At 38.2% G+C, this 16,519-nt stretch overlaps 2 protein-coding genes across 11 annotated transcripts in view; one reads left to right on the top strand and one right to left on the bottom strand.

Annotated features, from left to right (window-relative positions):
* RNF139 (ring finger protein 139) overlaps nucleotides 1–16,519 on the bottom strand; it is a 56,661-nt gene that overhangs the window by 22,992 nt on the left and 17,150 nt on the right. For all 3 annotated transcript variants that reach the window (XM_035011898.1, XM_035011901.1, XM_035011899.1), the window contains exon 2: nucleotides 19–94. In XM_035011898.1, coding sequence (XP_034867789.1) covers nucleotides 19–94 — 76 coding nt within the window. The remainder of the gene's footprint in view (nucleotides 1–18; nucleotides 95–16,519) is intronic.
* The window catches only part of TATDN1 (TatD DNase domain containing 1), a 43,005-nt gene that overhangs the window by 23,426 nt on the left and 3,060 nt on the right, over nucleotides 1–16,519 (top strand). For all 8 annotated transcript variants that reach the window (XM_035011903.1, XM_035011902.1, XM_035011908.1 and 5 more), the window contains 3 exons: nucleotides 1,973–2,049; nucleotides 14,826–14,896; nucleotides 16,102–16,228. In XM_035011903.1, the coding sequence (XP_034867794.1) occupies nucleotides 1,973–2,049; nucleotides 14,826–14,896; nucleotides 16,102–16,228 (275 nt within the window). The remainder of the gene's footprint in view (nucleotides 1–1,972; nucleotides 2,050–14,825; nucleotides 14,897–16,101; nucleotides 16,229–16,519) is intronic.

The raw sequence follows: 16,519 nt of genomic DNA, 5'->3' as shown, positions 1-16,519 counted from the left end.
CCCCATGAATTTACTCACATTTTAAGAGTGTAGGTGATACTCTTTTTCTCTGCCTCTTCCATCAGATGTTCCTCAGTGTTTTCCAATTGAAATTCTGAGCAGAGTATAAACTAATTTTAATCAAGTATTTTAATCCTCACTTCAGGTTTGCCTTCTTAATTTCTTGTCACCTGTATTCATTTACTGTTAACCACTCTGATTAGAGACCCCTTTTTTCTGTAATTTGCTTCCAATCTCAACACTTCTGTGTGGTCATTTCAGTCAGTTCTCATAAATCTTATCTGCCTTAGCTCAGGCATCCACAGCAGCATTTTTTAAATCTTTTGGATTATGGGTTCTTTTGAAAATCTGCCTCAGAAAAATTCTCAGATGCACAAACTTTCACCTGTAATTTTAGGAGCGATTCACTCGTCTCTAGCAGAAAAGCTATGGTCCAAGTATATAAAATCAGTCGTACTAAGTCCAACGAAGAAAAGAGGAAGTGGCCCTGAGCACTCACCGTATACCCACACTGTGTTGCTTTGAGTGTCGCCTGTATTCTCGCGTTGTAGCCTCTGCTTCATGTCCCCCAGACGCTAGTGATGTTTTCTGCAGTGCTGTGCACATTTTTATCTACAGTTTACTGACCCTGCAGTTTATCCTTTAGGAACTGAGAGAGGCTTAGAGGCTCTGATTAATGCCCTTGGGATTAATGGTTCCACCTCTTAGCCCATTTGTTCCACCTCTTAGCCCATTTGCTTTATTTCTAAAGAAGAATTTACTTAACAGCAACAAATGCAACCTAAATGTTTGACTTTTATCAAAAAAAGATATTGCCAAGGGGCGCCTGGCTGGTTCAGTTGGTAGAATGTGTGACTCTTGATCTTGGGGTTGTAAGTTCAAACCCCACATTGGGTGTAGAGATTACTTAAAAATTAAAAAAAAAAGGCTGCCAAATAAAGTATAACTAATTTTCTGAAATGGTTTATGAAGTCTTATTTAAAATTATTTGATTTTAATGGAGGACATATCTTCTAGTCAGCTGGAAATGCTGAAGGGAAGACTAGAGCCTTCTGGGCAGTTGTGGAACAGTTTTATTTTTGAGAAGCATGTTATTCATAGTGGATTCGGACCCTGGATGCTGTATGAACGTATTAATGACATCACTTGTTAGGTGTGTGTGCTTATTTATAAAAAGATTTATTTAAAAGAACATGCATACATGAGCGGGGGAAGGGCAGAGGGAGAGGAGAGTGAGGATCCCAAGCAGACTCCGCACTGAGCCCCACATGGGGCTCGATCCCATGACCCATGAGATCATGACTGAACTGAAACCAAGAGCTGGATGCTTAACCAACTGAGCCACCCAGGTGCCCTGACTTGTTAGGTGTATTTAAAGAAGTGTTGTTACTTACTGTTTTGGTTACACAAATACATCCAAAGTGTGAAAAACTATGCTTGAATCCCTGTCTCTTTGAAGGAGAACACCACCATCTCGCTCCTTTTTGCCTCCTGAGGTGATTATTACTGTTTTTTTAGTGACATTATCACAACTCTGAATAGATCTTCTTAAAACTTGCCTCTTAAGTCCTCTCTCTCCTAGAAAAAAGTATCCCGTAACATAAAAATTGAACATTTGAAGATACACTCTGCATGGTTTTGTCACATTTTTAACTTCATGCTTTTGCCTGAGAATGTGGCTCCCACCGCCGCTCCCCTTCCTGGGGGCACCGCAGGAATGCTGGAACAGCCATCAGCCAGCCCCGGACAGAAATCCCAGGCGGCCGTCTCCCCTCTTGCCGCACATCAGTGGAGATGTTGACCCATTTTATTGGATTTGAAAATAAAAATTGTAGGGGCCACCGCATTTGACACCCTCTGGTCCAGAAAACCCTAATGCATCTATATTTTTGCTAAGAAAGTCTTATTAGTGTTATTTAGGATTTTAAAGAAAGAGTAATTATTCAATGAAATTGTACCTGTACGTCCTTAGGTGCATTCATTTGATGGTACGAAGGAAGCAGCAGCTGCCTTGACTGACTTGGGTCTCTACATAGGATTTAATGGCTGGTAGGTCCTTAAGTTTGCTTGTTTTATATTAAGTAGATTCCTTGTTTTACAGTGAATTGTAGATAAGGATTTAAATGTATTTATTTATCACATTGATCTTGGCCTGCAAATTTCCTAAGTATGAAAGAAATTAAACTACATTACTCCTGCAAGTAAAACTTGAAAGTTAAAGGGCACCTGGCTGGCTCAGTTGGTAGAGCATGCGGCTCTTGATCTTGGGGTGGTGAGTTCAAGCCCCACTTTGGTCACAGAGTCTACTTAAAAAAAAAACTTGCAGGTTATAAACTACTAACCCTGTATCACAGTTATAGAAAACAGTTTTGTATGGAGATTGACAGCTTTCTCTAGCAACGCAATTTTTTCTCAAGTCATTTTATCCCTTTAAAACATCCATGTTGGGGCGCCTGGGAGGCTCAGTCATTAAGCGTCTGCCTTCGGCTCAGGTCATGATCTCAGGGTCCTGGGATCGGGCCCCACATCGGGCTCCCTGCTCTGCAGGAAGCCTGCTTCTCCCTCTCCCACTCCCCCTGCTTGTGTTCCTGCTCTCACTCTCTCTCTCTGTCAAATAAATAAATAAAATCTTAAAATAAATAAATAAATAAAACATCCATGTCCTCAGCACTGTGTATGCATGTACACAAGTGATGTCTGCCCCAGGGGAAAAGTCCTACTATGACATAATCATTTTGTGTATCTCTATAGGCCAAGAAATTGAGGCTCACAGTAGTTAACAGGCATAAAGTAACTCACAGCTTGAGAACCAGTGTCCTTTGGCCCCACCCTCGCTGGCCTTCCTGCTATTCCACCACACCAGTCTGCGTAAGCCCAGTATAGTCAGCTAGCACCGCTGGGCCCCTGGGCTTGCCCTCTCCAGTGTCTCATTCCTTTAAAAACTACCACTTAGCTGACTACATTATTTTTAACTAAAATATCTCTTCAGGGAAATAGAACCATGAAATTATTTGCTATAGAGTTCAGATTTATTTATATGTCCTAGATGCTGCTTCTATATTTTAATCATTTAATTAATAAACCTCTATGGAAAGGAATACATGAATAATGGATTATAAAGTAGTTCTAAAAAACTTACACACACAGTCTCCCCACCATACTCTCTACCTGTAAGTCAGCTTTTCCAGAGACGCGCACTTTGCTCTTCATCGTCCTAGGTCTAAGTAATATTTATGTATGTGCGGTTGTCTCTTAATTCATCTCCTCTGTCTGTTTCCATGAAGGAGTACGAGCGTCTTCGTTCTTATATCCAGCACTTTCCTGCCACCTGCATTCTTTCCTCCAGAGGCTTATCGGTGTACTTCAGAATTTTAGGTTGTATGCATATTTAGTGTTTTCATTATTAGGTCTGTGTAAATATTGTTGACTGCTGAACTACAGGATATACCGCTTTTTTATTTTCCTGGAGCAACTGTCCTCGTTTTTATTTACTTGGTTTTCTTCAAAAGTTGAAGCCTTCTCACACTTTCCAACAGCTCTATAAAATGCCTTTCTCTGTTTTTCTGCATGAGGAAAACTGTCTAGATAATCTGGCTGTCTAGATTATCTGCCAAGTTCCTGACCTTTCCATCTTCTTCATTTTGGACCACTGTCTGCTCTGTGATGGAACTCTTTTATATCCCATGTATTCAGTTTTGTTGAATGAATTTACTTTGCTCTTGAAAGTTTTCCTGGATAGTTAATGAAAGAAAAACAAAAACCCTTCCATGTGGTATTTTTCCTGGGCATAATATTCTGGACTAGAAATAATTTTCATGAGAATTTACAGGGCTCCATTTCTAGGTTTAATGTCAGTAAATCAGTGGCTATTCTGATTACCAGTCCTTACCCTGTGACCTACTATATTCTCCCAGTGGAATATTTTATTTCTTTACCGTTGGTATTATCAGATTTCACAAATGTGTTTTGATGGGTTTGTCATTCAGAGTTTCTGCATTTTCTACTGGCCCATTCCAGCTAGAAGCTCATCTCTGTCAGTCCTGGGAAATTTTTTCTGTTCTTTCTTTGGACTGCCCAAGCTCATACTGTGATCTCAATTTTTTTCCCCTTATAATTTCTATCTGTTTTTCCCCCTACTTTTTTTTTTTTAGATTTTATTTATTTGACAGAGAGAGAGACAGCGAGAGCAGGAACATAAGCAGGGGGAGTGGGAGAGGGAGAAGCAGGCCCTCTGCGGAGCAGAGAGCCGGATGCAGGGCTCGATCCCACGACGCTGGGATCATGACCTGAGCCGAAGGCAAACGCCTAACAACTGAGCCACCCAGGTGCCCCTTCCCCCTACTTTCAAAAATATTTTTCAACTTTTTAATAAAATTTCAGCTTTCTGGTTTTAATCTCTGAAAGCTCTTCCCTACCATTATCTAGTTGGACAGATGCACCTTATCTCTCTAAAGATATGAATTACAGTTATTTTTTTGTTTGCCATAGGATGCTTTTATTTCCTCCTCTTAGTTTCTGTCATGACTTTCTTCAAATGTCAGGCAATTCTTATGCAGTATATTTAAAAAATTAAGAAAAAAGCTCTTTGGAATCTCTGTGGGGAGACAGCCCATCAAGTGGCAGGCCAGCTGACCTCACCAGGGATTCCTAAATGTCAGTTTGTCAGGATCTTTCTGGGTTGCTTCATTTTCTTCAGAGAGGGATCCTCTGATCTCTGCTGGAAAAACGGTGGGGATTCATCAATGTACCTGTGTTCTGGAGGAGAATGAGGTTGGAGAGAGGACCTCACCGAAAAGTTAGCATTCAGACCAGTCTCTGTTTTCAGCCCCATGCTTCCCCCCTGTGCTCCTCTGTGCTGCTTGTTCTCTGATTTAGCTTCTCCAGAGACTGCACGCACAACCTCTCCCCACTTCTCTCTCTCAGGCCAGGGGTAGGGGGCAGAAGTAGTCCTCACTGTACCAGTTCACTGGAAAGTAATGAGACTTCTGTCTTTTCTGTTCCCCACCTTTTAAAACAGTCCCCACTCAGTCCCTTGCCTTATCCCAGCCTAACTACCTAGATCTTTCAGTTCTTAGAACTTCCTTGGGTGAATTGGTTTGCTTGTCTTCAGTATCTCTCTCTGCAGCCACATGGCACTTAAATCACTTAGCACATAAACAGATCATTTATCATTTTACCATCTACTTTCTGCTTTATATTTTGTGACTAGGAGTCAAAAACATCTCCTAGTTTCATCAAAATATGTGGGGTTTTATTTATTATTTTGAAATGATTTTTAAGAGAAGACAGTAGGGGTGCCTGGGTGGCTCAGTTGGTTGAACATCTGACTCTTGGTTTTGGCTCAGGTCATGATCTTAGGGTCATGGGACTGGGCCCCACGTCAGGCTCCATGCTCAGCATGGAGTCTGCTTGAGACCCTCTCTCTCCTTCTGCCCTGCTTGCACTCTTTCTCTCAATAATTTTTTTTTTTTAAAAGGGAGAGGGTAGAAGGTCTTTATTTCACCAACTTGAAATGTCCATCTGTCTTAAGAGATTTCTATGTGACCTTGAATTTATATATTTCTATGTGACCTTGATTTTTTTTTTCCTGTTTTCCTGTATTAACTCAGAATTAATGTTAGTCGTTTAATCAGTTTCTATTCTTATTCTTAAATTCAATTTATTGCAGTCTTAATCTGAGTCTCTGAGTTATGGTAATTTAACCTATACTACCTATGACAAAGTCTGGTTTTCTAAGGGTTAAATTATAACATTTTCCTCCAAGAAAATGGGAAAGTTTCAGATTTGACTACAGAATCATATAGCTGCTCTCCCTTAAATGGAAAACCTTATTAAAGATATAATTGGCTTTGATTTAAAAATATTTCTTCATAGTATATATTCTGTATTTAGATCAGTTTTTACAAGCATGGAGTATACGTAGGAAACATCTAAGTCAGACATTTCTTTTCAAGAGATTAAAAATATGCAACTAATTTGATAGCTGGAAGTTTTAAATACCCATATCAAGCATAGCAATATATTTTTTGAAAATACTCATATTGATCAACTGTTAAGCTGGCTGAAAAATAAGAGTTTTGTTTTTTTTCTAGAGAACAGTAATAAAAAGGCTGGTATTTATGGCAAACTAGACACACATTTCCCTTTCCCTCCTCCTAAAATCATTCTAAAGTAAAATCCTACATATTCAAAATGGAAAACCTATAAGAGCAAAGAAACAAGGCTGGAGTTTCTGGAAGAGACCACTTAGACTAAAGGGCCCCGGAGAAGGTGAGAACAAATTTAGCATGCAGAATCGCAGAGAGGATTTTGGGTTTAGAATTTGTGACAAATAGGACCAAATTAGGGTAATTCAAGGCCTTTGTATAGAAAGATATCACTCCCTATATTCATTGCCATGCACAGAGTGCAGGTGCAGCAAGCATTTCTACTCAGAGGGAAATCGCTTTTCTCAAGAAAACTGAACAAATTATGAGAGCCAAGACTTGGCAATTCGAATGTTGATCCCACAGGAAAGCATTTAGAGGAGCAAAAGACTCACAGCCCCCTCCCTTCTCACTCTTAAATGAAATTGCAGATCAGTATGCCCAGTCCTGGCCTGTCCCACAAGGAGCTTCCAGTTAGACTCCCCACTCAGAACTGACAGTAAAACAGTCCCCTGTTTTCACAAAAGCAGAGGGAACACAACACTGGCAACTCAAGCCTCCTTAAGTATAAATTGATAATTAAAGACCACCGGATAAATGAGGTGAACCAACAGGAAGAAAAAGACCAAGATAAATAGAAAAATCAACACCAGAGGAAACAAGGAAAAATTTAAGAGATCTGATATAATAAAGGCTGAGATGTTACATCCATAAAATATGAACAGAATATTACAAGAAAAAAACATGAGAGTTCCTTAATGATTAAAAAATGAATGTCTGTGTTAAAATACCACTACCATTGGAGGAAGTGAGGGACTCCATACATTTGACAGGAAGATACATAATTTTCTCCTCTCCCAACTACACTGGGTACCTAATAGTAGACACAGGAATTTGTATACAAGTATTCTAGTGAATAAAGGGCTGACAGAGTTCTATCAACATTCTGCAACTCCTGGTGAATGAAGAGGTCTAAGCACTGGGCAGCCATGGCTGCCTCCTATCACAAAAATACAGCCAGACATTGTGTGCCTCTCTAAATAATAGAAGATCATACCATCAACTATGAAAGTCTTGCCAAAAAAAAAAAAAAAAAAATCGAACCTGAATCTGGTCAAGACTCTAGATATCCTGTAAGAAATACAGAAGGCAAAATTTCCTTCATGTTGAAGGACCAGGGAACATGGTGGAGTAGGAGGATCCCACCTCCTCCCACAGACACACCCAGGCAACAACTATATGTAATGCAACGCATTCAGAGAATGACCTGATTAGCAGAACAGCTCTTCCACACTATAAAGAAAAAGCCACACTGAGAAGGGTAAGGAGGAGCCGAGACATGGTAGGGAACCAAATATGTGGTACGGCAACTCAGAACCAGGAGGGATATCACAGGTGTAGAGGTCCTCCCGGAGGAGCAAGGAGATCAAGCCCCACATCAGGTGCCCCCTGCCTCCTGACTGCCCTGGGGATCTGCACCAGGAAGACAAGCCCCCATCACATTTGGCTTTGATAACCAGCAGGACTTCACTCCAGCAGAGCCAGAGTGCTATAAGAAACTGAGACGCTACTCTTAAAGGGCCAGCACACTATATTACTCCAAGATCCAGCGGAGAGGCAGCAGTTTGAAAAGTATCTGGGTTGTGCAGGAGGGAGATTTATTGGCTAATTTTAGGGTGTGTGCTGGAAGGGCAGGGATCTGTAGAAAAGCTCTCCAGGACTGGGAGTGCTAGCAGGTGCCATTTCTTTTGCTCTTCTCCAGCCTCTCTGGCCTGATGCTAGTAAGAGTCAGTTCTGACACTCCTATCTTGATAGCACAGCCCACCCTGCTCTGGCATTCCGTCAGACGCACTCCACCCAGCCTGCCAGTTCAGGCAGGTGCCCTTCCAAAGTGGCTCCTGCCCAGCAACACCCAGGGGTTACCTTGTTTGGGACTGGTGAACCCACAAAACAATTACTGCCCCCAACCCCACACCTTGTGGACAGCTCTAGCTAGGATCACGTTCCAGCCCCACCCAGCTTGCCTGCAGCGATTCCAAGAGGGCTTCTCAGCCAGCTGGACTTGGGGATAGCCCTGCCCACCAGCACACCCACAGCTGCTGCAACACACAACAGGAGGGCATAGGCAGCCCACCAGCAACACACCCCCGGAGTGCTTGGTTCTCCCGACCATGGGGGATATTTATTATGCTGCTTAGCCCCACAGGATACTTCCTACACAAGGCCACTGCTTACAAGGCTAGCAGATGTAAGTGATGTAATACAAAGAGAAAAAAAAAAAAGGCAAAATGAGAAGACAAAGGAATTTATTCCAAGTGAAAGAACAAAACGAAACCTCAGAAAAAGAACTAAACAAAATCAAGACAAACAATCTACCTGACAAAGAGTTCAAAGTCATGGTCATAAAGATGCTCAGCGAACTTGAAAGGAGTGGATGAAATCAGAAAAAGAGAAAATACTAAAAAGAACCAATTAGAGATAGTACAATAACTGAAGTGAAAAATAACAGATTATAGAGGATACAGCAGAACAGATTGGTGACCTGGAAGACAGGGTAGTGGAAACCATCCAAGCTGAACAGAAAAGGAATTTTAAAAAATAAGGATAGGTTAAGAGACCTCTAGGACATCAAGTGTGCTAAAGGAGTCCCAGAAGGAGAAGAAAGAGGGGCAGAAAATCTGAAGAAACAGCTGAAAGCTTTCCTAACCTGGGGGAGGAAATAGATGTCCCCAGGAAGTACATAGAGCCCCAAACAAGATGAACTCAATGAGGTCCACACCAAGACACATAATAAAAAGGTCAAAAGTTAAAGAGAAATTCTTTAAAGCAGTGAGAGAAAAGCAACTAGTTATATACAAGAGAAACCCCCTAATGCTATCAGCTGATTTTTTTAGCTAAAACTTTGCAGGCCAGAAGGGAGTGATGTGATGATATATTCAAAGTGCTGAAAGGAAAAAGTCTACAATCAAGAATACTGTGCCTGGCAAGGTTATCATTTAGAACTCAAGGAGAAAGAGCATTTCTCAGAAGTTGAGAGTTCATCACCACTAAACCGTCTTTGCAAGAAATGGTAAACATACTTTAAGCAGATAAGAAAAGACTAGAAGAAAATCATAAACAGAAAAAATTTCTCTGGTAAAAGCAAACATATAGTTAAGATAGTAGAGCATTCACTTATAAAACTAGTATGAAGATTGAAAAGCACAGTAAAATCAGTTCTCCAATAATTACACAAAAAGATGTAAAATGACACCATATACATAAAACTTGGAAAGGAGGAAATAATGTAGTGCTTTTAGAATGTGTTCAAACTTAAGTGAACATCAACTGAAAATAGACTGTTATAAACATAGGATGTTGTATATGAACCCCATGGTAACCACAAACTGAAAACCTGTAATAGATACACAAAAAGTAAAGAAAAAGGAATCCAAGCGTAATACTAAAGAAAGCCATCAAACCATAAGGGAAAAGAACAAGAGAAGAAAGAACTACAGAAGCAACCAGAAAACAGTTAACAAAAATGGTAATAAGCACATACCTATCAATAATTACCTTAAACATTAATGGATCAAATACTCCAATCAAAAAGCACAGGGTGACTGGATTAAAAAAAAACAAACTTCTATACGCTGCCTATGAGAGACTCACTTCAGACCTAAAGACACATGCAGACTGAAAGTGTGAGGAAAATGATATTCCATGCAAATAGAAGCAGCAGCAACAAAAAGCTGCAGTAGCAATACTTAAATGATACAATCTTTGTTTTTTGTTTTTTTTTTTATACAGAGAGAGAGAGAGTAGGAGCAGTGGGGAGAGGGAGAAGCAAACTCCCCCTTGAGCAGGGAGCCCGATGCGGGGCTCGATCCCAGGACCTGGAGATCATGACCTGAGCCGAAGGCAGACGCTTAATGACTGAGCCACCCAGGTGCCCCGATACAATCTTTGTTTTGAAGTAAACTGTAACAAGAGACAAGGGCATTGCACAATGATAAAGGGATCCAACAAGAGGATATAACAACTGTAAATATCTGCACTCAACATAGCATCTAAATACATAAAGCAATTCATTAACAGACATAAAGGGAGAAATAGATAGCAATACAATTATAGTAGAGGACTTTAACACCCCACTTACATCAATGGATAGATCAAACAGAAGCTCAATAAAGAAACAGTGGCTTTGAACGAAGTATTAGACCAAATACACTTAAAAGATATACAGAACACTCCATCCAAACATAGAATACACATTCAGTGTACATGGAACGTTATCCATGATAGTTCATATGTGTGCCACAAAACAAGTCTCCGTAAACGTAAGAAGATTGAAATCCTGTCAAGCATCTTTTCTGATTACAACAGTATGAAAAAAAAAACAACAACAGTATGAAAGTAGAAATCAATCACAGAGGGGTGCCTGGCTGGCTCAGTTGGTAGAACATGCGACTTGATCTCAGGATTGTGAGTTCAAGCCCCACGATGGGTTTAGAGACTTAAAAAAATAAATTCTTAAAAAAAAAAATCTATTACAGGAAAAACGTTGGAAAAAACAAAAACACATGGAGGCTAAAGAACATGCCACTGAACAACCAGTAGATTGAGGAAATCAAAAAATACCTTGAGACAAATGAAAACACAACAGTTCAAAATATTTATAGGATGCAGCAAAAGCAGTTCTAAAAGGGAAGTTTGGAGCAATACAGGCCTATCTCAAGAAAACAAAAATCTCAATCTAACGTTATACCTAAAGAAACTAGAAAAAGGAGAACAAATGAAGTTGAAAATTAGAAGAGATAGTAAAGATCAGAACAGAAATAAATGAAATAGACTTAAAAAGAGAGAAAAAACAATCAATGAAACTAGAGCTGGTTCTTTGAAAAAATAAGCAAAATAGATAAACCTATAGCCAGACTTTTAAACAAAAGACTCAAAATCAGAAATGAAGGGGAAGAAATAGCCAACACCACAAAATACAGTGGATTTTAAGAGACTACTTTGAAAAATTATACACCAACAAATCAGACAACCTAGAAGAAATGGATAAATTCCTAGAACAATATAATCTTCCAGGAATGAATCAGCAAGAAACAAAATCTGAACAGACTGATCACTAGTAATGAAATTGAACTGGTGATAAGAAAAACTCCTAACAAACAAAAGTCTGGAAGCAGATGGCTTTACAGGTGAATCCTACCAAACATTTAAATAAGTGTTAATACCTGTTCTTCTCAAACTATTCCAAAAAATTGAAGAGGAAGGAATGCTTCCAAATTCATTCTATGAAACCAGCATTACCCTGATAACCAAAACCAAAGGCACTACAAAATAGAAAATTACAAGCAAATATCCCTGATAAACAGTATAAAGCATTCCTCAACAAAGTATCAGCAAATTGAATTCAATTAAAAGGATCATTCACCACGACCATGTGGGATTTGTTCCAGGCATGCAAGAATGGTTATGTCTGCCAATTGAACAGCACATTAACAAAATGAAGGATAAAAATCATATGATCGTCTCAATAGATGCAGAAAAAGCATTTGACAAAATTCAACAAATCCACTCATGATAGAAACTCTCAACGAAGTGGGTATAGAAGGAACATACCTCAATATAATAAAGACCATATATGACAAACCCACATCATAATCGGTGGTGAAAAGCTGAAAGCTTTTCCTCTGAGATTAGGAACAATACAAGGATGTCCACTCTAGCCACTCATATTCAACACAGTACTGGAAGTCATAACCACAGCAATCAGACAAGAAAAAGAAAAGGCATCCAGATTGGCAAGGAAGAAGTAAAACTGTCACTATTTGCAGGTGACATAGTATTTTTAGAAAAAGCCCTAAGGACTCCACCATAAAACCATTAGAATAAATGAATTCAGTAAAGTTGCAGGATAGAAAGTTAAAATACAAAAATCAGTTGGGTCTCTATACACTAAAGAGCTAGCAGAAAGAGAAATTAAGAAAACAGTCCCATTGACAATTGTGTCAAAAAGCAAAAAAATACCTAGGAATAAATTTAACCAAAGAAGTTAAAGACCTAAACTCTGAAAACTGTGAGACACTGATGAATGAAACAGAGAAATGTAAAGATATACCATGCTCATGGATTGGAAGAATTAATATTGTTAAAAGGTCCATTCAACACAAAGCAATCCACAGATTCAGTGCAATCCCTATCAAAACACCAATAGTCTTTTTCACAGAACTAAAATTCTAAAATGTGCACAGAACCATAGAACACCCTGAAGACCCAAAGTAATCTTGAAAAAGAAGAACAAAGCTGTAGTTAATCACAATCCTAGATTTCAAACTGTCCTACAAAGCTATAGTAATCAAAACTATGTGGTACTGGCACAAGTATTTATGCAGTCACATTTTTCAATTTCAGAAGTTTGATTAAGCCTAAATACTTAAAAATGGGATGTCAGAGTATGTGGTAACTAAGGAGGTGTAATTATAAATATTTTATTAAACAAGTAGTCTTAAAGTATCTCACCTTGGGGTTTCAAAAACTTGAGAATTTTTTTTTTACACAGTGTCATCTTTGTAATGGCTTAATTCTACAATACTTTTCAAATAAAGTACATCCAGTATGGAGCCTACTTAAAAAATAAGTGAGCAAACAAAAAACATTTAACTCAAAAATATGGAGAACTGGTGGCTGTTTTAAGGGTATTAAGAGGTACAAACTCCAGTTACAAATTAGTCATGTGGATGCAAAGTACAATATAGAGAAGATAGTCAATAATATTGTACTAAGTTTGTATGGTGACAGATGGTTACACTTACTGGTATTTGGTGATGTAAACAAATGTCAAATCTCTATGGTTTACACCTACAACTAATATAATATTGTACGTCCACTATACTTCTACTTAAAAAACATGTATTAGGAACCTACTAAACAGACACCTAGATCAGTGGAACAGAATACAGAGCCCAGACACAAATCCAGATGAACACAGATGAAATCAAGACTGGGAAACTCTTCAGGGCAAACAGCTGGGTTTCTTTAACAAATTTTAAAGGGAAAAAGAGATGCAGGAAAACTTAATAGGTTAAGAGATTTAGAACACTGACCAGTTGCAATGTGGCCCTCATTTGGATCCTCAGTCAGACAAACTTAATAATGTAGGACATTGAGACAGTTTGAATACTGGATATATTATGATAAAAGAGCTGGGTTTTCTTGGACATGATTAATAGTATTGTGGTTACATTTAAAAAAAACTTCATGCTTAGAGACAGATGCTGAAATATTTTCTGAAATAAATGCTAGAATGTTGAAACTATACAACATTTTGAATTTCCTTCAAGATAATACTGGAGAGGTTTGGGATGAGTGGATGGGATAGTATCTGCCAGGAGTTGATAATAGATTGGGGCTGGGTAATGAATACATGGGGGTTCTGTATTCTAGTTTTACATATATTTTAATCTCTCCATAATACGAAGTTAAATATATGCTAAAATTAAAAATATAACATAAGGACAGTATTAGTCATCATCACATTATATAACAAACCATTCTAAAACTCACTGGCATATTACAGTAAGTATTTTTTCATACTTCTGGGTCTTAGGATCATCTGAGGGTTGACTGATGGATAGAGGCAGATCTCTCTGCCACAGGCACATGTTGAATTCAGATCTGAGCTGTGTTTTCATTCTGGGTGCCCAGGCTGAAGAGGTAATGGCTATTTAGTGCATGCTACTTTCAGATCACAAAAGTGCCATCAAAATAAAAGTGCATTTTCAAGCCTCTGGTCAAAGCAAGTCTTGAGGCCATGGCCAGATTCAAGCTCCTCCTCCTTCCTACTAAGAACCATCGCAAGGGTGTAGATATATTTATATTAAAGGCAAGTGAAGAATTGGGACCAATAATCCAGTCTGTCTCAGGGTCTGAAAATGAAAGTTAAGGAAATGAAAGTTAATTTCCCAGAAAAGGATAAAAGAAACAGGGCCATAGCAGACCAATTCAGGAGTTGTAAAACTAACTAATACAAGTCCCACAAAGAGATGAGAGAGAAAACAAAAGGGGAAAATTCCTTTTCCCCATAATTTTTCCCAGAGTTGGGGGGAGGAGTCTAAATTGGAAGGGTTCTAACTCCCCTAAATGAATGAAAAAAGTCTCTTGCCCAGACACATTAAGTTTCAGAATGTCAAGAGTAGTGGAAGATCCTGTTTCCAGATGTGGGGAAAAGGACATCTCCTAACTAGGTTTTTTCATTCCTTGTTAAATACTCCTAGTTCTATGATTGTGATTTTCATCCTTTGTGAAGATTGTATTGATTAGTGAAACATTAACTTTGATTCCTTCAGATCAGTATTTGGCCCATAACAGAACTGGCCATACCTTCAAACTCAGCATTTTGAGCCTAAGTTATGCAAATTACCCAGGGAAGCAAATGAATTCTTTAAAAAGTTGTTTTACACAGACTGATTCAGAAAGTTATTGGATAGTCAGCTGATAAACACAAAAAATTACATCCTGCTAGAGTGTGGTTAGAATAGATCCTAACCTAGATTCTATAAGGATAGAAATGTGTATGTTGCCATTGTAGCCATAGTTTTGTTTGGGGACTTTAGGTTTTGTAATCTGTTTTAGATAAGTTTGTAATATGAAAAAAAAGTTGGTTAAATATATCTATAAATTTTTTTTAAGCTCACTGAAAACTGAGGCTAATTTGGAAGTTCTGAAGTCAATACCTAGTGAAAAACTAATGATTGAAACTGGTAAGTTTATGCTTTTAGAACTTTCATTTTCATATTAAACCATATCAGAAAAGAGCTAGACAAAAAAATATTTTAAAACAGCTCACTCATAGCTTCAGCAATTATACTTTTCAGAAAACCTTTGGGGTTTTTTATCAATTGATAGAAGAGTATTTATGCAATCAGGTTTTTCAATTTTAGAAGTTTGATTAAGCCTAAGCACTTAAAAAAAGAATATTAGAATATGTAACTAAGGAGGTTGTAATTATAAATATTTTATTAAACGAGTAGTCTTAAAGAAGTATCTCACTTGGGGTTTCAAACTTCAGAATTTTTTTTACAGTGTTGTCTTTGTAATGGCTTAATTCTACAAGACTTTTCAAATAAAGTACAAGAATTTAAATCAAACTGGTTTAGTCAAGGAATTTTAGAAATTAATCTGTTGCCTCTTATAAATAAGCTTAGAAGCTAAACATTTTACCTAACCCTGAACTCAAGGCTTTACTTACACATAAGGGCTTTTTTAGGAAAGTCAAGACTAAGCCATTCTGAAGAAATCAGGTTTATTTTCTTGGAGAGTCATGAAAATGAAATGATATTAAAAGTACAATGCTTGTAAAATGTGTGAATTCTTATAATTCTTTATTAAAGAGGTAAGTGAATAATCCCAGTATTTTTTTTAAAAAAAAGATTTAGTTGAGAGAAAACACAAGCGGAGAGGAGGGGCAGAGGGAGAGGGAGAAGCAGACCCCCCTGCTGAGCAGGGAGCCTGATGTGGGGCTGGATCCCAAGACCCCAGGATCATGACCTGAGCTGAAGGCAGACGCTTAACCAACTGAGCCACCCCGGTGCCCCAATCCCGGTATTTAAAGCCACTGTTTCACATTCAGTAGAGGCAAATAGAGGCTTAACTTAAATGTTTTCAGGTTACAATTTGTATTTCTTTTAGCTTTCTTTTTTTAAAGTATGCCATACACCAACAGTAATGTTAGCAGAAAAAAACGTAATGAAAGGGAGTCTTAAAAAGCACTTAAAAAATTTTTTAAAAAGGCATTTAAAAATTTGTACAGTTCAAGGTTTAATCTTGTGCTTAGAATTGTTTTACCATTTTTAAAGCTGAATCATGACTTATATTTTAGAAGTTATGCATTTGTTTGATAATGTTAAGAAAACAATGATTTCAAAGATAAACCTCGTAAGAGACTTCTATCTTTGCTTAACTCTAGACGCACCTTGGTGTGGAGTGAAAAGTACACATGCTGGATCAAAATACATAAAAACTTCATTTCCTACCAAAAAGAAGTGGGAAAATGGGCACTGCGTAAAAGACAGGAATGAGCCCTGCCATATAATGTAAGTATTTTGTTTTCATGGTCTTCAGAACATTAAAGTCAACACCAAATGCCATTTCCAAAATGAACTCAAGGGACCGAATTAAAGTTGGGTGACATCCAAATGAAGTTCACATCAAAAGCTACCATTTTAATGCAGTGATTTGGAAGGCTCTGCACCTGAACTGCTCTATCTGGGCTCCTCTTTTCCTATCATCTCAACCTCTCAACTCATTAAAAGTGGTTTAATTACAGGAGTGAAAACTTCATGTGATTTTGGTCATTTGTCATTTTGTAGGAAAGGGGAAAAAAG

This window comes from Mirounga leonina, unplaced genomic scaffold, assembly GCF_011800145.1.
Source record: "Mirounga leonina isolate KUSES-001 unplaced genomic scaffold, KU_Mleo_1.0 Mir_165, whole genome shotgun sequence".
In the NCBI taxonomy this organism is placed as follows: domain Eukaryota; kingdom Metazoa; phylum Chordata; class Mammalia; order Carnivora; family Phocidae; genus Mirounga; species Mirounga leonina.
The sequence above is the reverse complement of the archived record's forward strand: the minus strand, read 5'-3'. Positions and strand labels throughout refer to the sequence as shown.